Source organism: Martes martes (assembly GCF_963455335.1).
Source record: "Martes martes genome assembly, chromosome: 14".
Lineage (NCBI taxonomy): Eukaryota > Metazoa > Chordata > Mammalia > Carnivora > Mustelidae > Martes > Martes martes.
This window is the reverse complement of record NC_137902.1, coordinates 87,362,815-87,389,581: the sequence shown is the minus strand read 5'-3', so window position 1 is coordinate 87,389,581 and position 26,767 is coordinate 87,362,815. Positions and strand designations below refer to the sequence as shown.

At 44.3% G+C, this 26,767-nt stretch overlaps 1 protein-coding gene across 1 annotated transcript in view; it reads right to left on the bottom strand.

The window, feature by feature from the left end:
- LOC308355045 (contactin-associated protein-like 3) overlaps positions 1-26,767 on the bottom strand; it is a gene marked incomplete at both ends in the record, with an annotated part of 149,601 nt that overhangs the window by 72,490 nt on the left and 50,344 nt on the right. Inside the window, one exon of the mRNA XM_080822949.1 lies at positions 4,658-4,805. Coding sequence (XP_080679075.1) covers positions 4,658-4,805 — 148 coding nt within the window. The remainder of the gene's footprint in view (positions 1-4,657; positions 4,806-26,767) is intronic.

Sequence of the window (26,767 nt, the reverse complement as noted above, 5' to 3'; positions counted from 1 at the left end):
AGCTGAAGGCAGAGGCTTAACCCACTGAGCTGCCCTGGTGCCCCAAGGCAATAGATTTTTAAAAAAATTAAACCAAAACATCATATTGTGGGACAGAGAAGATTTCGCTCAGTGAGTTTGCATGGGCTAGCTCTCCAAGCATGGATGGGGGACAGCCCAACTGTAAAAGTAGAGGTTCCCTCACCTTCATGCCCATGCTGGTGATAGCCATCAAAATATAGTCCCAGTTAACATGAAAAAGTGCTCCACATCACTCGGCATCAGGGAAATACAAATCAAAACCACAATGAGATACCACCTCACACCAGTCAGAATGGCTAAAATTAACAAGTCAGGAAATGACGGATGCTGGCGAGGATGTGGAGAAAGGGGAACCCTCCTACACTGCTGGTGGGAATGCAAGCTGGTGCAACCACTCTGGAAAATAGCATGGAGGTTCCTCAAAAAGTTGAAAATAGAGTTACCCTACGACCCAGCAATTGCACTACTGGGTATTTACCCTAAAGATACAAACGTAGTGATCCGAAGGGGCACGTGCACCCGAATGTTTATAGCAGCAATGTCCACAATAGCCAAACTATGGAAAGAACCTAGATGTCCATCAACAGATGAATGGATAAAGAAGATGTGGTTCATATATACAAAGGAATACTATGCAGCCATCAAAAGAAATGAAATCTTGCCATTTGCAACAGTGTGGATGGAACTAGAGGGTATCATGCTTAGTGAAATAAGTCAATCAGAGAAAGACAATTATCATATGATCTCCCTGATATGAGGAAGTGGAGATGCAACATGGGGGGTTTGGGGGGGTAGGAAAAGAATAAATGAAACAAGATTGGATTGGGAGGGAGACAAACCATAAGTGACTCTTAATCTCACAAAACAAATTGAGGGTTGCTGGGGGGAGGGGGTCGGGAGAGGGGGGTGGGGTTATGGACATTGGAGAAGGTATGTGCTATGGTGAGTGCTGTGAAGTGTGTAAACCTGGCGATTCACAGACCTGTACCCCTGGGGATAAAGATACATTATATGTTTATAAAAATAAATAAATTAATTAAAAAATAGTCACAGTTAATAAAACCAGTAATTATAAAATACAATCATATAAATTGGAAAAACACTTCAAATTTTCAACGAAGCATCATATCACATTTTCCATTTTGGAATGTAGGTTCTGCGCTCTTGCAATGGACAAAACTACTGGTTCCCATTTTGATTCATAATAAGTGGACCTCCATCTCAAGTACCCCAATAATTTAATTAGTTGAATTACGTACGAACACATTTTTCAGGAGCCTTCTTGTAAAAGTTAAGTGTGATGCTAAGGGATAATTTAATGCATTATTTATTTAAAATTTTATGATATTTATATTACATATGTATTTATATTACATATATATTTATATTTACAGAAATATATAAATATCAAGGATGTCTTGAGGTTGCTAAACAAAACCTATAAATTTCTGCTGTAACAGTCAGTACATTTTTAAAATAAACACAATATTTTAATTTTTTTTAACTAGGCTCCATGCCCAGTGTGGAGCCCAACATGAGACTTGAAGTCATGACCCTGAGAAACAGACCTGAGCTGAGATCAAGTCGGATGGTTAACTGACTAAGCCCCCCATGTGCCCCAGATAAACACAATGTTTTAAAATGGCCAATTACATGTTTTACTCCCAATTTTATTTTCAGGCCTGACTTGACACAGGACCAGAGTGTCACGGGGATGACTGGTAGGTCCCCATGGTGTTGGCCATTCTGTGCCTACATAGTCCGTATTCCCAAGGACTCATGCACTCCTTCCCTCCCTCTTCTTTCCTTCTGTCCTCCCCTCCTTCTCTCTCTCTTCCCTTATTCAGACAAACAACACGCTAATGAACACAAGATGACATTACACCACCACAGGATGGGACTAGTACAAGCTCAAGGGAATGCCTGAGAAGACACAGACCATGAACACAGGAGTCAAAGTGGAAAAGAAGGAGCAGAAGACGCCCCAGGGAAGAATAACAGTCGAGAAAGAAATGAAGGAGGACCCAGGGCCAGTGTCGGTGTCTGTGGCTTACAGAGACCTACGTCAAGGATGTCAACATGAAACTGATCAGAGTGTGTAAATGTTAACTGAAAATTTAAGAAAGCAGAGGACACCCAAAGAGAAACCTTTTTAGAGTGGGATACAAAGCCTAGAACAAGTCCGTGGGGAATATGGCCCTGGATTCCCCCCTTCCATGGGGCTGCTGGTGGGCATGGGACTCTAAGAAGACCTCACACACACTCCACGTGCACTCTAGAAGTGGGGGAAAGGGAGGGATTTCTAGGTAGAGAACCTGTGTGTGCCACACCAGGAAGCCATGAAGCCATGGTGTTTATAGGAACAGCAAATATCATTGTAATTGGAGTTTAAAGAAGTGAAACCAAAGAGACAAGTTGCATCTAAGAGACATTATATGCCAAGATAAGCAATCTGGACATTTTCTCAATATCAACAGAGCAGTGAAAGTAGAAATGGAGGGGGCAATAATTAGCACTTTGGGTTATAAATCATAACATATACAATTACTGTCAAAAACAAAAGTGCAAAGCTCTATGCTTGAACAACTGCTCTCATTAATAGTAAGAATGAAGACAAGACAGAAGCTCCACTAGTAAGCCACAGATGCCGCGTAGTTTTGCAAGTTGCCGTGACTGTTATCGGTCCACAGTTTTAGGCTAGGAGCCCCCCGTGGCGCACAGCTCGTGTTTGCTGACTTTAGGGTGCACGCAGGTCCTTCCCGGGACCAGGCCTGCAGCTTTGATCTCCCTGGGACTGACCTCTCCCCCCAAGGAGGTGGTACCACCTCACGAAGAACATCCGGCTAACGGCAAATCACCATCAAAGACCCTGTTCTGCTTTGAAGTCAGTAAACCCGAAGCCGTTTCCAGAGTAAAGGGAGGAAGGAGACGCTGACTTTATGGGATCAAAGAGAAAACGGAGTATCGGGTGTCCCAGCCGCTTGCAGCAGTGAGCACGTTCACGGATCTCAGACACAAAAGGAGGGAAGGCGATGGCCTGTGGAAAGGGGGGGAAGGGCGGACAGCATCGCGAAACCGTCTCCAGTGAATGTTGCGTGGAAAGGCCGACACAGAGACAGTGTTTGGAAAGTGGAGCCCCTCTGAGCTCAGGAAGATGGTGGAGCTGAGGCCGAAGGGGACGCTTGAATCTAGGATGGGGTCACTTCTGGGATGGTGAGCACCACCTCCAGAAAGTCTCCCTGCCTGTGGGACCAGCAAACGGGCAATGGTATCCTTGTTTTGCAGTGGCTCCCTGTGCCCCACAGCGCCCACACCCTCCCGGGCCCCGAGACCAGAGAAGCCCAGAGTCCCACAGCCACTGTGTGCTCCTGCCTTCCTCCCTCCAGAAGCCCTCCCTACCCCAGCTCACCCCGCAAGCCCTTCACTCAGAAAACTAACCACCCTCCTCCCTAGGCCCCAGGACCGTGTTCCAATATTTCACATTTGTTTTGTATAATTTTATGACTTCTCATAAAATCCTGACGAAGAAAACCAATCATTTTAGAAGGGCCCCCTACATCCAGTCCCTAACACAGTTCTTTGCAAATAGCAACTGTCCGATAAATTCTGACATGCCATGTGAGGGAACAAAGAAACGAAACCCCGCATAATATAATAGTTATGAGAACCAAATTTGGGGGGAAGACAGTTTTTAAATCCTAGGTCCAGTATGGAATAGCTCTCGCAAACATCTCCGTGTCTCCATGGTAAAGTTCTTCTCCCTCGAGGCCATACCAGATCCGTCTGGCCGGTGTGATTGTTGAATGAGAAAATGTCTGCTAGGTTGTGTCTGACATATTAAATATTCTGCCTGTGACAGATCTCACTGACACTTTTCTGCAAAGCTAATGCCCTGATCAGGTATGAAATGAAGCGTGACCAAAAACCCAACCTCCCACGATGTTCCCAGCCAACATACTCTTTGAGTTATTCTCCAGTTTTCTAGAAATTTTTCTTTAATATTTTTTCTTTTTGTACTCGTTTAAAAAATTCCTGTATATTCCAAATCATCAAAATGGCAATGGTAGAGTCAATTTACCCACAGATGTCACTGAATGCGTTTCTGCTTGTGTTCACACTCACATTGGCTGTGACTTTTGTCCCTCTGCTCATCAGTGGGGAAAGGAGGGAAGACACAACACATAAATGATGTTCAAACCAGGGTTCACATCGAGGAAAGTGGGGATTCGAGCAGTGAATATGGGAGAAGCCCAGAGTCATTTTGGATTATGGGGAAAACAAGATCACCTGCTGTCCCCTGCATCCCCACACCAGGGTCACCTCAGTGCCCAAGAACGGCACCATCCATCACAGTGAATTGCTGTGGTTGACTTGGACCTCGTTGTTTGGATGACGCACCCACTCTAAAACAGGTACTCTGCTCTCTCCTGGGAATCTCGGATTCTGAGGCTCAGTTCGGGCCCATCTCTATGTTCAACTAAAGTAACTAAAGACCTCAGTATCCAGGCTTTCCACAAAAACACACAGAGATGCCTAAAAAGTTAGAAACAAGTCAAGCTCGGTTTTCCGCCTGGCCATGAGAGCCTGTCCCTCTGTCACTGATTTTGGGGCGGGGAGAGGGGTAAACAGCACTTACGGTACGCGCATCCGTACACTTCTATCCTCATCCCGATCCTGCCCTTGGGGCTCCAGGCTAAGGGGAGGAAGCGCAGGAACCTGGCTTCGAGGGGAGGCTGCAGTCGGTGCTGCACCACGCTGTCCGCGTTTGTGTTGCCTGGAAAACCCTGGGAGAGAACGGAGAAAGGATCAGTGTATCTGCAGAACTCAGAGCTCCCGGCTCTTCTCCTGCGGGTTAGGGGCAGAAGCTTCACTCTGTTCTTAGGCAAAAGCCTGCCTGCTTTATAGAAAGTCTGCTAATGTTTAAGAGGGATGTGACCACATTTCCTCAGGGCCGGGATTAGTCACCATTGTTCTAAGCTTTCCTTATTTGCAGGGTGATTTACGTTTCAGCGGCACCACTAAGCTGGCTGTAAACCGGCCACCCTTGAAGGCTTGCTCTTCCCCTAAAGCGTTTCCCTCATCCCTAAGCAGCGAAGATGCTCTCCTGCAGCCCCACATCCAAGGCAATCGAGCACGATGTTAACTGGCCATCCGCGCAGGGAGAACCCTCGACTCTGGGGTCTGAGCGCTGGGAGGGACCTACACAGGCTTCTAGTTCCAAACCCTTCAGTTATAAAGGCAAAACGGAAGTCCAAGGAAGTAGAAAGAGTCTGTGGCGGTAGGACAGCGGCTACCCAGCATGGCCAAGACTAGATTCTGGGCTTTGGATTTCAGTCGCAGTGTTCTTAGTGTGCAATCAGCTTGCCCCCAAGTTAGCCGCATTTCTGGAGCACTGGGGAGACCCACAAGACAGAGGGGTGCCCTTGCCCGGACACAGACACCTGGCCTCAGGCTAGAAGGGGCCAGTGTGAGCATAGTGGACGTTGTTACAGGGGATGAGTGACTCGTTTCTCACCACGTTGATTTCATATGCAGATCAGCATATGGGGAAACCCAAAAAAGGGTGATGCTCACATATACACACATCGATCATATCACTAATGATTTAATCTATTTTAGACAGCTATATCACTAATGTTTTAATCTATTTTAGATGTTACTAATGATTTGCTCAGTTTTTCAAAGGTAACACATACATGCGAGAAGAATCGGAGAACTGAGCACACACTCCAACACCAGGAAGTGCGTCCCCACGCAGCCTCTCTGCCCTGACCCGCACCCTCTCTTGAACGCTCCTGAAGTGCTCCATACTTGCGTCCAGGAAGAAAAAGGTGGGCGGGCTTCAGATGACATGGACTTAGTTACCCCTGTCGGCGAATCCGCTCCCCTCACCCCTACGGTCCTGCCTACCTTAGCATTAACTCCTGAACAGCGATCTTCCAGAAGCTGGTGTGTGAGTCACAGGACCACAGCTCTCGTGTTGACAATTTGCGCCTGCAAAGTCCCCTGAGATGCTGGGCTCCTCTGTCCTGCTACCTGGGCCCCAGAACCTCCACTAGCCTCCTTCACACCAGGATTTCGACAGGCTCTTCCTGCTCTGGGCATTTCGGTGTCTGCCCCTGACACTGTACACCCCCTTTTAAAACTGATTCCATCGACCCTTCCTCAGACTGTCCATCAGTTTTCCCAGGGGACCTATGCAACAGCAAAGCCATAGCAGCCTAAGGTTTTCCAATCGTAACACAGCATGTTAGCGAAAAATGCTGCCCCATCCAAGGACCTTACTGGTCTACGCTCTGAAAACAAACAGAGCCCCAGGTATGGTGCCTCTCTTCTAAAAACCTATGTCAACTGGTAAATCTACCTCAATGCTCAGTTCTTTGGAACCCCCTGTCAAAAGTTCAGGTTCTACATTCTTTGATCTCTCCAAGTTTTATCATCCAGAGGGCCAAAGATGTTCTCGTAATACTCCTTCATATAATAGTAATAAAATGAGGGATCAGAAGACTTGACCCTTTCTTATGCTCCCTTGCATCAGAAGGACACACTCCACCTCCCACCACAGTTAAAAGGGTCAGACATACTCATGCCACACGGGAGCAAAGCTCGTAGTTGGGCCAAAAAGAATGCCCATCTTGTCATTTTGCTTTGTGAAACCCTAGACCTCTCTTAACATCCAAACCCAACCAAACTAAGCCGGATCACTACTCGGGCTTGTAAGCCATGACAAGCAGGTAGGAACAGATGGAACCAAGAATACAGAAAACTTAAATGTGGTATCAGGGCCAGTCTCAGACCCTATAACACTTCCTCTTGGCTAGTGAACGAAACATCATCTGGGAAGCCCTCTGGCCTCTCTCTCTTGCTCCCTGGAAGCGCCATCTTTGTCCAACGTCCCCTGTTCTTCAAGGGTTGGCAACCGTTACACCAAGAGCAGGCAAACCCTCTCCATTGACTCTGTGCTCTGAATGGGAAGTCAGGAATGTGCCCTCCCTGCCCCCAGCTTCCTGCAGGATGTGCAGGCTGGCGTGGGCAGGAGCTGCTTTGTACCAACACCACCACTGTCCAGAACATGCTCTTGGCTGTCATTACAGGCTCCCAGACCCACTGCCTTCATTCACAAAACCAGCTTGGCCCAGCAAACTCTGAAGGTTGAGGAGCTATTACATGAGATAATACCTGACAATCATGTTCCCACACCTCCCTGGAGGTAGGTGGTCCACAAGTACCAGCCACTGTGGCCATGGCCTTGGCTGCCATTTTGGTTATGGCGGGCACATCTGGCAGAGGCTGTTCATCTGTCCAACTCTGCATCCCATTCCTTACACTCTGTCTCAGGTTCAAGACCCAAGATGTGCAGATCACCATCGGCTCCCACATTTACTGTGATGCCAAGATTACAATTCAACCTCAGAACTGAAGTCCATGTTTATCTGAGGGTAACTGACAAAAACTAGGAAAGGTATTTGAACAAATTGTTTTATTTTCCTTGGATATCATCACTTCCTTCTGAAGCACTTTGTCCATGGAAGGTAAATTCTGGACACCTTCATTCAGACTGTGTGATGGCAATGCCATATAGCAAAAGGAAATTCTAGCGCTGTTTTAATGGAATTTAGACAAAATACTATTTAAGGAATATTTCAAGTGGCAATAATGTCTTAATAGTTTAAGAAAAGAGGAGATTCAGAAGGCGCTCTTTAAAACTTCTGAGAATCTGTATATGAAACATTTGTCACACACGATTTTAATTACATTCAGATATTGAAACGTATGTATGTATGTGTGCACAGCTGTGTGACCATGTTAATTCATTCTAATTTTAAGGAATCACATTATTTTTGTCTTGCAAAGAACTATCACCAGTCCCTTTGGGTAGAAATCAGTCATGCGTTTCTTTAAAGATACAGAAGTTAAATGAAATGACTTTGGCACAAGACGGATCCCTACTAGCATGTTACTCTCACTTTCAGGGCTCATTACTGAAATGATCCCATATATTTTGGTGAAGCTAGTGTTTATCTCTTAAGAGGTGGTGTGATCTGTTCTTTGCCGTATGTATTTTTGCTTTGGTTTTCCAGAACAGATCTGGGTGAACAGGTCACACAAACTTGCAGGAACAAAGGCCCACTCTGTGTTCTAGTAAGTGGGAAGATGAAAACCCCATCTTCCCCATCTCTCGTGATAGCACTGACCTCGGGGAAGCCAGCATTTTTGTGTGTAAAGTAAAAACAAGAAAACCTCTCTTACAATTTTGATGAGTTAGTGGGAGGAGTTCCATGGGTCTGTCTTTCTGGCATCCCTCTTGGCTCGCTAGCATTAAGAAACACACCGACGACGGGGCACCTGGGTGGCTCAGTGGGTTAAAGCCTCTGCCTTCAGCTCAGATCATGATCCTGGGGTCCTGGGATCGAGCCCTGCATCAGGCTCTCTGCTCAGCAGGGAGCCTGCTTCTCTTCCTCTCTCTCTGCCTGCCTCTCTGCCTACTTATGATCTCTGTTTGTCAAATAAGTAAATAAAACCTAACAACAACAACAAAAATTCTTCTGTAAATATAAACAAGTCACAGAACCTGTAACACATTCTATTAAAAAAAAAAAGAAAGAAAAAAAAACACACCGACGAGACTCTCCCCATGACTGATCACCAGGGACACTTCATCTGACGCGGACTCAATATCCGGTCACTTTAAAGGCATCACATTGAATCCTTTGTCCACTATTAGGAGCAGACGATGTCTGATGAAGTCTTCTGTTTCCACATTAGTTAGGTTGAAGGTAACCCGAGTCCATGGCTCGGGCTCTGCTCACGTGCTAGAAATATGTTTCGGAGATAATTTGTTTTAGGAATCGGTGACATCTCTGAAAAGCTGCCAACTCTGCACTGATTTAGTTAGCAGTCACGTTAGTCGACTCTAAATCTGGAGAAGGAATCATTGGGAGACTCCCTCGGAGCCATGGTCCCGGGTGTAAACTGAGTCATCACAATTCCTCATTGGAGTCAACAAATGACCTCAAGATGCCTATTATGTATTTTTCATTTCAGGTTTGAAATATCTGTGTCCTAAGGTCGGCCTTTATACCAATGCCTTCTTTCCAAATAAGCAGTGTTGCCTATAGAAACAGGTCTTGGTGATTTAAAAAATAAATAAATATTAAGCCTCTACTGCAGGCCCCTAGGAAATCCGAGCTTCATTATTCACTCACCGCTGTTCATTTTATTTTAAGAGCTCTGAGCTGGGAGGAAGGATGTTGCTGGGATCAAGAGAGTGTGCAAGAATCCCCAAGCTCTAATTCCGGCCATTTTAATTACAGGGCCATGATGGTCTTGGACAAGATGCTTAAATCTCCCCACATCTCAGTTTCTTCATGAGCAATGGGGGAATAATAATAATTACTGTTACTATTAAAAATAATATTTTGTCCCCATTATTTCCAGAGGCTCACGGACCATGAAGGGACGTACTAAAATTATTTCCTGTCGTTAGACCATGTCAAAGTTGTACTCAGTTGCTTTAAAGTAAGTGATCTTGTTATGAATTATTTTTAATATTTGAGTGAACTAGAAAGTACGCAACATTTACACATAGATAACTCAAGGAAATCCTCCTCCTGTCATTTTACTGAGTGAGCCAGACTGGGATGTCAGAAGTATGACCCGGAGGGAGGGCCTGACCCCTTATATGTCAGTCAGGCAGGCGCTTCATGCGAGGTGAGCGCTAGAGTTTAACTCATGCGGATGAGTTGACTTCAACAGTGTCCTAGAAAGTGAACGAATAATCTCCCTTCTCACTTAAAACAACCAGACAGGTGCCCGATGAGCATCTTCTGATGTGACAATCTCAGTGTGTCAGAAAAAATGTGCACTTAGTAAGCATTTCCTGATTTCTTTCATGGGCTCCGTGGAATCAAGTCACACAGTCAAACCAGTGACTGAGCAAAAAAAGAGGACCACGTCTCTGGGTCCCAGCACCTTTCCCTACCTGGAGAGTGAACCTGCCCCATGGCTGAGCACAGCTACACCTCCCAGAAACCCATAGCGCCTGGCCCTGGGCTCATCCACGTCCCAGGGCCAAAGCAGGTGCCAGAAACACGGTCCCGAATGCTACTCTTCATTAATATGCTTTTGTAAACTCAGCTGTATAAAAGGATAATGTAAACATTACCAAAATATTATTGAAATGAAGTATTTTTAAAGCACATTGAGAAGTTATAGGCCTTTACTGTTTAGTTTTACCTTCTGCTTGAAATACGAACCCAACAGACTAGACAAGACATGCTTCTGACTCTGCAGAAAAACCAGTAGGGTTTCTCAACGCTCCTCCCGTCCCTAACTTCTTATGTGATCAGGAGAAATACATTTTATAAGCTATCTGGAAGTCCCACTGGTGTTGGCAAAGAGGTTGAAAGTAGAGAAAAAGCCAGAAAAAAACATTTCCAGTAGCAAAAATTCATACTTTAAAAGCAATGTATGGTTACTGAAAACAATACCAGAACATCGCAAAAAAGGTGTGTGGTTTGATACGTGGCACAAGCGTATTTTCTGGAAACTGAATTAGCCTTCAGTATTTGAAGAGTGACACCAAAGAACAAAAGGAGGTATTGTTAGTGTTATAAGAAATGCCTCAAATGAGTGTTTAATAGTGTGCCTCTCCTATCGGCAACTTGAAGGAATTAAGTAAGTTAACTGAATGAAAAGAATTAAATATATAACTTGACTTAAATATAAACTTGACTCCAGGCACAGTTTGGGGGCATTCTTTAACAACTCAGATTATTGGCAGAATAGCACGATCCTCTTAGCCTCCTGCATATGTTCAAAATAATGATATATCAAATGGGTTATTTGTATAAAATTTAGAAGATTTCTCATTGAGAAGTACCCATGACTTGAGATACCATATGTATTTAATTTAACATTAAAATACTTTATAAAGTAGGGAACCCAGGGTGCCTGGGGGGCTCAGTGGGTTAAAGCCTCTGCCTTCGGCTCAGGTCATGATCCCAGGGTCCAGGGATCGAGCCCCATGTCGGGTTCTCTGCTCCCCAGGGAGTCTGCTTCCTCCTCTCTTTCTGCCTGCCTCTCTGCCTACTTGTGATCTCTGTCTGTCAAATAAATAAATTTTTAAAAAATTTTTAAAATAGGGAACCCATCTAACTTACTGTGATGGACTGAATTGTGTCCCCCACCCCTAATTCATATGTGGAAGCCTGAACCCCCCATACTTCCAAATGTGATTGTTTGGAGACAGGGTCTATAAAGAGGTGATCAAGGTAAAATGAGGCCATTAGAGTGAGTCCTGATCCAACGAGCCTGGGACATTACAAGAGGAAATCTGGATGCACAGAGACCCCAGGGAACGTGCACATGGAGGGAAGACCCCGTGAGTACCCAGGGAGATGTCACACGTCAACTGCAGCACAATAAATTGGGGGGGGGGAATTCATACCAGCATTAGACGTCTTGAACAAAAACTCCCCATTTTTAAATAACTTCTGAGGGAGACTGAATACCACTGGGCAACTAAAAAAATACTTCTGAAACCTTCTCTGTGGCTTCCCATATCTTTCAAGAGGCTAACTGCCAAGTGCCTGGCCAGCTCAGGCAGAGGAGTGTGCAACTCTTGATCTCAGGGTCTTGAGTTCAAGCCCCACCTGGGTTTATTAAATAAGTTACTCAGTAAATAAACCACATGATCTGCCCACAGAGTCCTACCATGGCCCAGGATAGTAAAAGGGGAGATCAAGGGCAGTGAGAACGCTTAGCACTGCTTCCCCTGGGCTCCCTGCCCCCTCACCGGGCAGCACCCCACCTCAGCTCCCGGCCACCCACTCCCAGGACGCAATGGTGGCTGTTGCAAACGAGGGTTATAAGAGCCTTCTGCCCACATGTGACATACATGTAGTCTTAGTGAGGCAGTGGCAGACCAGGGAAGAAAACAGTATCTGTTAAGTAGCTCTAATACAGAGTTTGACTGTCCTGCAGCGTCTGTGCCTACATCTTTGACTCTTCATGGACTTCCACTCTTTCCATGCCAAATTGAGGGGACAGTGATGCCCTGGATAGCCCCCGCCATGGAGGAGGGAAGGGGTGCTTGTGATTTGTAGACTGAGAGGAAAGCACACGAGTCCCATGGCTGATGATTTGTGGAACCAGGCCAGGTAGGAAGAAGAAGTAAAAGAAGGAACAAAAAAAAAAAAAAAAAAGGCTCAGTGTCCTTTTCTTTTAGACTGTAACAGATGCACCGAGGAGTCTGAAAGGTGGCCAGGGAGGGTCCAGGGCCCAGCGGACGCCACGGACCCCTGAGCCTCAGCAGAACACACAAATCTCAGTTCCACGTCACCATTAATGAACTGAAATGCTTCCTCTCTGTCAGTTTCAGGTGATGAAAGACTGTTTATATATTTTGGGCCTGTCCCGGGCAGTACCAGAGTCTTGGTTCTCTTACCTGAGAAGGAAAATAAGGTTGAAAATGAGAAGAAAGGGTGAAGACTGGATCGTAAATTGTTAGCACTTCCTCTCTCCCTGATGACTCAACATCACCAGGCAGAGGCCGTGAGCCCCCTCCCGGGCCCACCAGGGTGGTCAGGCAGGCTCCTGTCACAAGGTCCCCATCTCGCCCTCCCCTGTCTGTGACCCAGGGACTCCAAACATACCAGTGAAATCCCCGCAAGGCTTTGTGGCCACCCCAACCTGAAATACAGGGAGCTGCCCAGGGGTTCTCAGTGGCTCAGGTCTGCACCTGCTGGATACGGTTACCTCCTGGGCCCACCTGCCGTGCGGCCACGAGCAAGGAGTGCCCGTTGTGCCTCCCGCCCTAGCACCTGTGAGCGTAACAAGCCCGGTCATTTCTTAGCTTTCCTGCACGTGACTTCCACAACCACGCTGGAATGTTCCTTAACGACCCCACAAGGGGGACTGACCTCCCCCACTCACAACACAATGGTATTGGCAGAAAACAGAATCTTCATTGCAAATACATGTGGTCTGGGAAAGCTAAGTGATTCACTAAGCCAGACTTCTAGAAGGTGCCCTACATCCTAGATGCCTGATGAACTCAGAGAGCCCATTTCCTGCACAGTGGATCACAACAGCTCAGTTCCTCCCCGCCCCAAATCCTTGCTTCCCTGCTCATGACTGACCCTGTTCTCATGACCACAGCCATGGCTTATGACTAGTCAATTCCAATTATGTAAAATACACTAGAAGGAGGACCTTGCATGACAAATGATTGAGACAGAAGTCCTACTTCTGCCACAGTCTCTTAAAACTAAAAAACTTCTTAAAACATGAATCAGAAGATGTCAGGACATCTAGCACATAGACGGAGCTGCATAGCTCCGTCTGAGCGGGCCAGTCCCTCAGATCACTTACCATCTACGACTGATTTTAAAAAGACAGTGTGTGCGAAGTAAACGTAATTTAACTTACATAATTTTGGAATGCCTTACAAAAAGACAGAGTCCCTGATATTATCTTTTTATGATTAAGAAAAGAGTTAGTTTGACCTTTGCTCAGTATTTATTCAAGTGTGATTTTTAAGCATCATTTTACTAAATGAGATAAACCATAAAGCTATGGGATATTGTAGCATGAGCAATTCAGAAGTCCTGAATGCAGCTAAAAGGCTAACCCGTCCGGAGAGGATCTAAGGGCAGGGGACCCAGAACAATGTGCTTATGCAATAGGCTTATGTCACACACGACTTTTCAGTCTTACAATGAATGGGTTTTGTGAATTCAAAATTATTGTGCTGAAGCTGTCATAACTGTCCTTGCCTTCCGTCATCTCTCTGTTGACTGGACACCAGGAATCCTGTAAAATACTTTACATCAGCCCTGCCCACCCACCAGTGATAGAAGTACAATATGCTCTATACACAGGGAATCATTTAAAAAGGTTATTTTCTATGAGATGACAGCTGCTTTCACCCGGAAATGCAGTGAATACTTCCTTACAAGATTCCAATGACTGAAGGGTGAGGAAACACACTGGACACTGAGTGCAAGGGGCTGGAGCGGGCTCTCAGGGCTGCCCAGGCTGGGGCTGTGGGTGGGAACTAGCACCACCAGATCGGGAACCCCAGAGCCCAGGGTCCATGGGGAAAGGCAGCAGGTGCGTTGGTCAGAAGTCAGGGAGTGCTTCCTGGAGGAGGAAGAGGTGGATGCTGGGTTTTCATGGCACAGAGTTTAGACGGAGGCCACCAGAGCAGGGACAACTGGGGCAGGGCACACCAGCAGGGAAGACGCCGAGCTGGAAGGAGGCTGTGGGGGGCTGTCAGGCTGCCCCCGGGACACGGGAGGACGTTTAGGACACGGGCTGGCCAGGGGATGAGCCTGCAAGACGGGTCAGGACCTGCACTGTGAGGGACCCTGAGTGTCCAAGCCAGGAAGGGCGACCATGGTCCCCAGGCAAGGCTTCAGGGCACAGACCCACATGTGCTTCAGTGGGACGACCCCACAGTGCCCGGAGTTGTGGAGGGGAGTGGGGCTGCTGGGAACGTGGGCTGGGAATCTATCTTTACAGACTATCTGAAACGAAGCTAATTAGTGATCAGGACTGAGTCAAACGGAGTGAGACCAGTTCTTGTAAGGTTGCAAGGTGGTTTGTCTCCTGGTGCCCAGCCTGGCTTTCGTTGTTGTCGGGTTTCCCTCTTTTCCAACCACCAGCCATGAAGTCAGCATCAGGCAGAGTTCCAGTGACTAGCTGGGCATGGGTGGGAGCCACCAGGAGCAGGGTCCTCATCTCCTCGTGTGGATACAGCTCCCCCAGGGATCCCTGGGGGGAGATCCGGCACCCTGAGAGACTCACGTGGATCCATGGTCCTCGACCCTCCCCAATCTGAGGTCGGAGGGGGGGCTGTCCCTCCTTCCTCTGGAGAGGGTGCCCTGGAGAGGGCCCTGAGAGGGGGCCTACAGACCTTTCATCTCTTTGCCAGTGGCCTCCCTGCTGCACTTGTTAGGGTCCCTGGGCTGTGAGGATGTGCCCCACAGAAGTGGTCATTTAGTGAGTCCCCAAGATGGCACTGCTTCCCCCCCCCCCGGTGACGGTCACATCCAGCTGACCCTCAGGAAACATCTGATAGGAAATGGGAAGTGCGGGTGCCTGAAAATGGGCTGGAGGAGGGAAGGGCGAAGGGGCTTTGCAGAGCCAGCGACAGAGGCACACAGGATGTGACCGTAGGTTGACAGGGACAGGTGAGGAGCCTGTCTGAGTGCTGGTCCCAGCTGGGGCTCCAGCTCTCCGTCAGCTGCCCACAAACCTCCTCTGAGGAGGGAAGACTGCTTGGGTCGCCAGTGGGTTATTACAGTAACTGTCATGGCCTGAGCACCAGTGGGACGGTCCCTGGTACCCAGGAGCCTTGTCAGTGCCCTTTCATGCTGTGAGCATCCAGACACCTGGTGTTTCCAGCAGCATCTGGAGAGACGGATACCAGCCCTCAGTGCAGGAAGCAGATCTGTGTACAACAAGGAGCCTCTCCACTTATATGGCGGTCACTCGGTCTCTGTAAAAGTGACCATATCCCTGTGCAGTTTAAAGGTCCTCTTAGGCATCACACATATCAGGCTGGCAGGGTAAAGACCTCTTCTTCCACCAGTGACTGGAACCCACTAACACTATGTTTTTATATTAAAAATATGGAAACTGGCAGATGAAAATAACGGAACACAAACATGTACATACCAGCACATTTTGAAATAGACTGGATATTTTAAAAACTTACTTAAAAATTCAGGAAAGTGATGTCAGCAAGAAGACACATAAAAAAACTCCAGGCCTGTTCCCTCCACAGAAACACCAAATACACAACTGGAGACTGACTAAAATAACATATGAGAACTATGGGAATGGCCAAAGAGTCACAGCAACCAAGTGAGTGCCCGGTCAAGAATGAGCCATGTGTGGCAGGGCAGGAAATTCCGTGACCGTGCTGGGCAGAACAGCTTGAGCAGAATGGTCGCCACAAGCTAGTCCCCGCTGCAAACCAGAGAGAGCAGAGTGGACTGTTCTGCAACCCTTTGATTTCTAACCTGTCTACGGGATCCCTGAGGGACTGGTCTTGGGACACTCAACAAGAGTTCAGACAACCAAACGTGGCTCACACCACAGAAGGGGGGATCACTGGAAGCAGCAGGTACGACTTGTGGAAACCGTCCTAAAGGTATTTACAGACACAGACAGCTGGGGCAAGTGATTACTGATTGAGGAATACAATAGAACTGCTAACGTCCCTAAAATGAGAAAAGGTGTGAGCCTAACAGAGAAGAAGACGTTAAAAGCAGCCATATCAATGAGAGACCTGGGAAGAGAGCACGCGCACAGATCGAGGGACAACAAAGGCATGAGAAAAATGCATGCCAAGGTGAATAGTGAGGGTCTCCCCTGCATGAAGGCAGCATGCAAAGCTGGGGGGCTGTTTTTAAAAATATCCAGTTTTCAACAAAAGATCACAAGGTGTACAAAGAAGAAATAAAATGTGGCTCATTCAAAGGAACAAAATACATCTCCAGAAACCATCCCTAAAGAAATATTGGCTTTGGACTTACTAGGGGAAGGATTTAAAACAATTGCCTTAAGTACGTTCTAAAGGCTAAAGGAAAACATGGACAAAAGAACTATAGGAAATCGAGAAAATATATGAGCAAAATGAGAATATCTACAAAGAATTTGGAATTATTAGAAACAATCAAATGGAAATTTTGGAGATGAAAAATACAAAACTGAATTGAAAAAAGAATCATTTAAGGGGTTCAATAGCAGAGGCAAACAGAAAGAAAGACTCAGCGAACTTGAAGACAGGTCATTTGAAACTTTTGAGACTGAAGAGTAAAATGAGAAAGAAAGGAAGAACAGTGAACAGAGTCTGAGAGACTTATGATGGAAGAACATCAAACTGACCAATATAGACATTATGGGACATGCAGGGGAAAAAGGACAGAGAAAAAAGCAGAGAAGTTACTGCGAGAAATAATGGCCATGCATTTCACAAATCTGAGGAAAGTCATGGATATAGCAATACAAGGTTAACAAATGCCAAGTAGGATAAAAACAAACAGACCCACACCAAGAGAAGAGTGACTCATCACATACAGGGCAGCCTCTGTAAAACTATTAGTGGATTCCTCAGGCAAAAAGGCAAGTCAGGGAGAATTCAACATTAGGCAAATATCCTGCAAAAATGAGGGAGAAAGAAAGACATTCCCAGACCAACAACAGAAACTGAAAATGTCCATTACCACTAGATCTGCCATTCAAGAAATGCTAAAGAGAGTCTATCAAGTTGGAATTAAAGATGCTAGATGGCAACTCAAAGCCATATGAAAATATCAGATTCTCCAGGAGAGACAAATACATGGACAAATACAAAAACTAGCAAAGTACTATTGTAATTTTAAATTGTTACTCCTTTCCACTTTTATTGAGAAATTACTGACATACATATACATAAATCCACTTTTTATTCTTCTACAAAATTACAACAAATAGCCATGAATATATGTTTAAGTATATATAATAATTATAAATCTATGTTACTAAGTACAAAATATATAAAGATGTAATTTGTGACATCAATAAGGTAAAGTGTAGGTGAATAAATAAATAAATAAATAAATAAATAATAAGGTGTGGGTAGAAGGGTGAAAAGAAGGGGTGTTGTATGCAATAAAGTTAAATATCAGGTAAAAACAGGCTATTATAACTTTAAGATATTATATGCAATCCCCATAGAAATCACAAAGAAAATATTTATAGAATTTACAGAAAAGGAAATGAAAATTAAATCAAAATGTATAAATCAAAATGAGTAAAAAAATTAAATTCAAAAGAAGACAATAAAGGAGGAACAAAACAGTTAAGACATAAAGACAACAAATAACAAAATGCAAATAGTAGGCCATCCTACCAGTAACCACTTTAAATGTAAGTGAAATAAATTCCCCAATCAAAAGGCCTGTGTTGGCGGAATGATAACAAAAAACTAAAAAAAAAAAAAATAATAAAAACCAGGATCCAACTTTATTCTGTCTATAACATACTCATTTTAGATGTAAGGACACAAACATAGATTTGGAAATAAAAAGGATAGAACAAGATATTCCATGCAATTACTAACCAAAAGACCAGGGTTGGGTATACTAATATCAGATAAAACAGACTAAGGCAAGAAGTGTTTCAAGCACTGAAGAAGAACATTATATAATGATAAGAGGTCAATTCACCAAGAGGATATAAGAATTATAAATAAATGTGCAACCAACATCAGAGCAGCTACATATCAAACTGACAGAATTGAAGGGAGAAATAGATTGATTTAGAATAAAAGAAGGAGACTTCAATACCACATTTTCAATAACAAACAGATAATCAGACAGAAGATCAGTAAAAATTAGGGGACCTGAACAAGACTATAAGTCAATTGGTCACAACAGACATTTACAAAATACTCCAACCAACAAGAGTAGAATACACATCTTTCTCAAAAAGACATGGAACATTCTCCAGTATAGGCCAGAATGTTAGCCCATAAAACAAGTCGTAAAAAATTTAGAAAGATGGGGATCATGAAAAATATCTTTTCTGATCAAAATGAAATGAAACCAGAAAGGTTTCAGAAGGAAAACTGGAAAATCTACAAATATGTGGAAATTGAACATTACCTTAAACAACAAATGAGTCAAGGAATAAATCACAAAGGAAATGTGAAAATTTATTGAGACAAATGGGAATGAAACCACAACCTAGCAAAACTTACGGGATGTAGCATAAGAAGTGCTAATAGGGAAATTTATAACTATCAATGCTTACATTGAAAAAGAAGAAATATCTCAAAGTCAGCAACCTAATTTTACACCACAAGGAACTAGAAAAAAAAGAAGAAGAAATGAAATCAAAAGCTAGCAGAAGGAAGAAAATAATAAAGATTAGCAAAATAGAGAATAAAAATAAGATAAACAAAACAAGATAAGCAAAATAGAAAATAGAAACAGAGAAAATCCACAAAATCAAGAGTTGAGTCTTCAAAAATAAAAAAATTGACAAGCTGTTAGTGACACTCACTAATTAAAAAAAGAGAGAGTACTCAAACAGCTAAAGGCAACAATGAAAGTTGGTCATTATGACAGATTTTATAGATAGGGGAGGGTTACAAGAGAATACTGTGAACACTGTATAGCAACAAATTGAATAACTGAGATGAAATGGATTAATTTCTAGAAATATGAAATTTCATCAAGACTAACCCAAAAAGAAATAGAAAATATGAACAGATCCATAACAAGTAAGGCTACTGAATCAGTCATCAGGTCTCCTTACAAAGAAAAACATTGGACTTGATGGCCTCACTGGTGATTTCTACCAAATATTTAAAGAAGAGCCAACATTAATCCTCTTAAACATTTCCAGAAATATGAAGAGGAGAGAGAACTCCTTGACTCATTCAATGAGGCCAGCATTACTCCATAATCCCGAGATACTAGAAGAAAAAACAACTACCGACCAACATCCCTGATTAAGACGAGTGCAAGAATCGTCAACAAAATACTCGAAAACTGAATTTGGTACCATATGAAAAGGATTATGCACCTTTACCAAGTGGGATTAATTCCTGGAATGCAAGAATGAGTCAATATACAAGAAACAATCAGTGTCACAGGTCACATTAGGAAAGGAAGGGTAAGTCACATGATCATCTCAACTGATGCTGAAAAAGCACTTGACCACATTCAGCACGTTTTCATGATAAAAGCACTCAACAGACTAGGAATAGAAGAAACTATGTCAACATAATAAGAGCCATATATGAAAAACCCACAGTGAGCATCATACCCCACAGGGAAAGTTTACAAGCTTTTCCTCCAAGATCAGGAACAATTCAGGGATGCCAGATTTTGTCACTTCTACTAAACCTAATACTGGAAGTACAAGCCAGCACCATTAGGCATGAAAGGGAATCCAAATTGGAAAGAAACAAGTAAAATTATCTCTGTTTGCAGATGGCATGATCTTATATGTAGAAAACCCTAACGATTCCAGGAAAACAACAACACTTTTAGAACTAATCAATGATAGTTGACCAAAATCAACATACAGAAATCTGCTGCAATTCAATACCCCAGCAATGAATAATTTAAAAAGGAAACTAAGAAAACAATTTCATGTATAACAGCATCAAAAAGAATAAAATACATTGGAATAATCCTAACCAAGAGGTAGTAGAGTTGTACACTGGAAACTATGAAATGCTGCTGAAAGAAATGAAAGAATACACTTATAACTGGAAGGCAATACCTTGTTCATGTTTTGGAAAACTTGATATATTTAAGATGTTAATGCTTTGCAATGTGATCCACAAATAATTTTCAACATGGGTGCCAGGATTACTCAACAGGAAAAGGACAGGTTTCCAACAACCAAGTCTAGGAAAATTGGATAATAGTATGCAAAGGAATAAAAATGGACCTTCACCTTATACCGTATACAAAAATTAACTCAAAATGAATCAAAGTCCTCAGCATAAGACCTAGGGCTATAAAAATTCTTAGGGAAGAAAAACAGGACAAAAGCTTTAACACATTAAATTTGGTGATGATTTCTTGGATAGGACACTAAAAGCACAGACAACATAAAGTAAAATAGATAAATTCAAATACATCAACATTTAAAACTTTTGTGCATCAAAGAATGCCATCAGCAGAGTGAAATGGCAACCCATGAATGACAGAAAATATCTGCAAATTCTCTATCTGATTAGGGGTTCATATCTGGAATACATAAAGAACTGTGTACATCCCAACAACAACAACAACAAAAAATCAAACACTTTAATTTTAAAATGCACAAAGTACTTCAATAGACATTTATCCAGAGAAAATATACAAATGCCCAATGAGCACATGAAAAGATGCCAACATCAGAAGTCATCAGGGAAATGCAAATCAAAACTACAGTGAGACACCACTTCACACCGTTTGGCTATTTTTTTTAATGGGAAATAAGATGTGTTGATGAGCATGAGTTGGAGCCGTAGTACACTGGTGGGAATGTAAAGCAGCAAAGCAGACAGCTCCTCAAAAACTTAAAAATAGAATTGCCATAGAGTCCAGGAATTGCACTTGTTCATATATACCCAAAAGAACGGAAAGCAAGGTCTCAAAGAGATATTTGTTCACCCAATTTCACAGCAACTTTATTCACTACAGCCAAAAGGTGGAAAAGTCTACGGATCCCTCAAGAGATGAGCAGAACTGGCATATACATGCCATAGACCATTCTTCAGATTTCGACACACGCCCCAGCACGGATGGACCTGGAGGACATTATGCTACATGAGATCCGCCTGTCACGAAAGGACAAAAATGCTACGATGCCACTTAGATGAAGTACCCGGATGAGTCAAATTCATGAAGACAGAAAGTGGAATGGTGGCTGCTGGGGTCTGGAGAAAGGGAGGGATGGGGAATTAGTGTCTAGAGGGCAGTGAGTTTCAGTTCGGGAAGATGGTAAGGATTCTGGAGATACGACAATGTGAAAGTGCTAATGCCATTGACCCATCTACTTAAAAATAGTTACAAAGTTAACTTCTGTGTTATGTCTGTTTTACCACAATAAGAAATATTTAAACAAAAAGTGCACTTTCATTAATGTGAATGAAACCCAGCCTGATTTGTGATCCAGTGAGAAACCCAATACCTGCACATACACTCCCTGGGGTGATGGGGAACCCCACCCAATCCCGCCCCCCCAGTGCAGATCTCCTGGTCACCCTGTGCATCAGCCACCATGCCCACCCCGAACATCATGGCAGTGACATGGGACCCACTTGCCATCATGCCTCGTTTGGAGTCACAGAGCGGCAGAACGCTTGGCACAATTTCTCACCTGTCCTCACATAGTGGGAATATACCCCCCACCAACTTCACACGGTGAGGGCCCCAAAATGCCCACTCTGGTGTTTCTTTTTGTTTTGTTTTTTAGATTTTATTAATTGATTTGAGAGAGAAAGAGAATGCATGTGCATACACTGAGAGAGAGCACACGAGCCAGGACAAGAGAGAGTGAGAAGCAGCCATCCCGCTGAGCAGGGAGCCAAAGGCGGGGCTCGATCTCAGGACCCCAGGATCATGACCTGAGCTCAAGGCAGAAGCTTCACCACCTGAGCCCCCCAGGTGCTCAGAAAGCCCAGTCTCTTAACCTAGATGTAGCCACCACCAACACCTTTTATCTTCAGAGTAATGAACTCTGACTCATTAATCCAAACAGAGCAGGGAAACCCAGGAAGTTACAATCCATGACTCCATAGGGATAAAATCAGAGGCTTCCCCTCCCACCCCCTTATGGTTTGCATGGGGGCAGGGCATACAGCTGAGCAGCCAGGTCTCACTAAAACTGCCCCCTGCCCCAAGAACAGGTGGCAGCCTCTCCCAGAAAGCTGTCTGTGAGCCTGTCCCCACCGGTCTTCTTGGGGACTGCAAAGCAGGAGCGGGATCATCTCCAGAGGCTGCCCCATAGGCTAAGCAGGACCGAGGTAACAAAATCCGCCTTTGGCAAACAACATAAAATGTCTAAAAAAAAAAAAGTATAACTTGGGAGTCACAATGCTAAAATCAGGAGTAAGAAGCAGAAAGAAAAACTGAAGCACATTCAGCCACCGAGTGTGAAGGAGAAACTTAAAAGGAGAGTTGAAAATGACATGGAATTGTTGAAGGGAGAGCCTTGGCTCTGGGGTGCTGTCCAGCCCCCTGCCTGGGGAGCTGCGGGGAAACTGGTAGTCAAGTGGCAGGTGTCTGAGGCTCTCCACGTGGTGATGGAGGCAAGAACTTCTTGTTTATAACAAGAGAGACGAGAGCAGAGGGGAGACAACAAGAAGACACACGGAAGGTGCCATGTGATGACAGACGCAGACATCGCAGTGATTCATCTACAAGCCAGGGGCCCCAAGAATCACCAACAACATCAAAGTATTAGAAGGACATGGAAGATTCTCTTCTAGACCCTTGGGGGGAGCAGGGCCCTGACGACAGATTGAGTTTGTACTTCTAGCCTCCAGAGTCATGAAAGAATAAATTTCTGTTGTGTTGAGCCCGAGGTACTTAGTAACAGTACCTAGGAAAATCTTACAGGGATAGACTTAATTCCTTCCCACCTCAAGGTGGCCAGGAGGGTCTGAGAGGCAGGTTTTCCAAGAGAGCTGGAGATCACTGTGTGCCACCTTAATAATCGATTAACAGATTTATTTAATTTAAGGGTAGAAAATCTTTGACAAGGTGAGGAATGCATTGAGCATTTCACTTGTTATTATTTGGGGGCATACAGAAAAAAGAACTACCACAGTAACTTCACCTTCCGTTTTGAGACACTTTTCTGCTAACCCTCAAGTTTCCTCCCAGGAAATAGGAGCTGATGCTGGGTCTGAATCTTCCCTCAGTGGGAACTTCTGGTAATAAAGCTCTTGCTGCGGAAGGCACTGAGCATCCCGGGGGGCGGGGGGGAGGGGGGGTCTCTTTCCGTGGTCCTGAAAATTATCTCTTCTCTCTTTTAAGAAAGAAGGCTATTGAGTCATTACAGTGATCAAAGCTCTGAAAGGAAGATAAGCCACTAGGGTTTGAATGATTAAGACCATTAAAAAAATACACAATAGAAGACGGGATCAAATCCAAATAAAGTGCCTTTGCCTAATGCACATCAAATGGGGAGGATTTTAAACTTCTCTCTTGGTCACAGACATGACGTGAGGCAAAGTTCTGGGACATCCACTGCCTGCCCTCCTTTCTTGCTCACCGCTCCTCCTGGAAAAGGTGGCTGACCTTGGACTCTTTTTCAAAACTGGACTCTTTTGATAGTTTTAACTGATTTCTCCTCAAGGGCAGGAGGGAAAAGATTATGCCATTAAGAAAGTAAAAAGTTCTGAGCACAGCACAGCGTCACAGTGACTATGAATGGCAGGAGATCTGGTGTCTCAGGTGTAGAACTCAGCTGGTGCACAGGAACAGGACAGACAGACACGCTCATCTCCATACACAAAGGCCTCTGTACCATAATTCCAGAGGCAGCTTGCCCTTTTACATGCAAGATGAATCCCACCTAAAAAGGTATCCCTTAAGTTGGAATAGTATTTATAGTAGAGTATTTATATAGTATAGTATTTATACTATACTACAGTATCAAAAAGCCTATATTAGGAATATAGTCATAGTGGAAATGACTTAAGATTCTATTTACATGAAGGACACTCAAGCCAAAATCCTCATTTCAGCTGAAAATCTCAAATAAATGGCAAGCATACTTTCATTTTTTTTATGTGTAATCAAAACAGCATGAATGACATGATATGCCTTGTAGCCATTAGCCTGTAGATCTTAGAATCGACACAATTTATGTCAAGGGTGTAATCTGGGGAGAAAGGCCAACACAGAGCACCATGAAAGGAGAAGTAAGTAACTGGAAGTTTCCAAATGCCACCAGGGAGAGACTGGCATCATGGAAGTCACAATCATCGAGGAACATAGCCAGGAATGACACCGTTTTGGAAGCCATTCACCCAACAGAGAAGACGTGGCTTCGTGAATATGGGGTCAGGTCATCATGCCTTCTTGAGAACCACAGAGATGCAAAGGGTCCTACTGCTTTAGAGGACAAGAGCACAGAGCTTGGGGGGATCCACATAGAGTGAGCAGAAGCAAACCCGGACTGGGTCTGGGGGAGGCAGCCCCTCAGCTCTCAGGGTTGTTATTCTGATACACCCTGAGAATGGCCTCCGTTAACCACAGCCAGGGACTTGCACACCTGGCATACCTAGCAAGGACGTGTGGGGCCGCTCAGGGTCCACCGGGGATTACCTGTCCTTACAAAGCTCAAGGGTGAGAGAACCACAGAAACACACTGTGTAGATGAGGAATTAGAACACTTGTGCGCTGTTGGTGGGAATGCAAAATGGTGCAGCTCTCGAGGTAAAGAGTTTGGAGCTTCCTCAAAAACTTAAAATAGAATCACCACATCCAGCAATTACACTTCTGGGGATATGTCCAATAAACTTCAAACTAGGATCCCCAAGAGACAGGTGCACACCCATGTTCAATGCAGTATTATTCACATTAGCCAAGAGGTAGAAGCTACTCAAGGGGCCATTGATGGAAGAAGGGATATCTCAATCCATTCAGGCTGGTAGAACAAAACACCGTAGACTGGGTGCCTTCTAAATGACAGAAAATTACCGCTCACAGTTCTGGAGGCTGGAAGTATGGGAATGGTGTGCCAACATGACCAGTGAGGACCTTTTCTGGGCCACACACGTTCACTGCGTCCTCACAGGGCAGAAGGGGGTAGGCATGTGTCTGAACCTCTTTGATAAGGCATCATCCGCTTCTAGAGGATTCCACTCCCGTGACCTAAGCACCTCCCAAAAGTCCCACCTGCTAATGCCATCATCACCGTTGGGGGTTTGGGTTAGAGCAGTGACTTCAGGTGGGACACAAACATTCAGATCGTCACAAAAGATAAAGAAAAGATGGTGTATCAAGACAATGGAATATTATGCAACCATTATAAGGAAAGAGGTCCTGTCCCGCATTACAGTGTGGATGAACCTCAAAGACCTTATGCGGAGTGAAGCAAGCCAGCCACAGCTAGACTCATGCTATAGGATTCCACTTACACGAAGCACCTGAAGCAGTCAAAGTCCCAGACACAGTTACTAAAATGTGGTTTCTGAGGGCTGGGGAGAGGAGGAAGGGGAACTTGGTGTTCAGTGTGTTCAGACCTCCTTCCATTTTACAAGATGAGAACCTTCTAGAGATGTGTTGCTCAACTACACGAATATACATATTAACTCAATATAATTATCTTCAGTAATTATACTTAACTAAATACCTAAAACCCGTTAAAATAGTAAATTTAATGTTATATGCTTTTTACCACAATAAAAATTAACTTTTGTATTTTTAAACCCTTTCAACACCCAGTATTTAATTGAATAGCAATATATACATGTAGTTTAAAAATAATAATTATTGTGTATTTTTAGCCCCAGCCCCTTCTGCAGAGTGAGAAATGCTATTACTAATTTGTTGTGTGTCTTTCCAGAATTACTGCGTGTGCACACATGCATGCGTATGTGCCCGTTCATCTCTGGGACTTCGGATGGGGGCACAGTGTGTGCATCGCTTTTCCTCATTTTAAAATAGCATTTCCTAAAACTCGTTATCAATAAAGAGATTCACCTCCCTCTTTTCAAAGGAAGGCATTCTATGCAATATTGCACTGTAGCATGCTTTATCTCTGCACTCACCAGCGGCAGAGAACCGGACTGTGACTGTGAGGACGTGAGGACTGTCCTCACAGGAGTAGTCTGTGCAGCTCACGTATCCCTGTGGGATTCGTTCCCAGGAGTGGAGTTTCTACTCAGTGTAGACAGTGTACTGAGGGGACTTAAGGTGCTGCTCCTTCTGGACTGTCATCTTCAGAGCTACGCGGCAGGTGTTTGGGACCCCCTTTACTTAATTTTATGGAAATTGCCCTCCAAGGGATTGTGAGAGTGAACAACTTTTCATGCATTTATAAAACTCTCTGTTTCGTTTTGTTTACAGCCTATTTCTATCTTTACCCAAATTTTTTCAAGATTATTTATTCATTTATTTGTCAGAGAGAGCCAAAGCATGGAAAGCAACAGGCAGAACAGGCAGAGCAGGCAAAGGGAGAAGCAGGCTTCCCACGGAGCAAGGAGACCTGTGTGTGACTGGATCCCAGGACC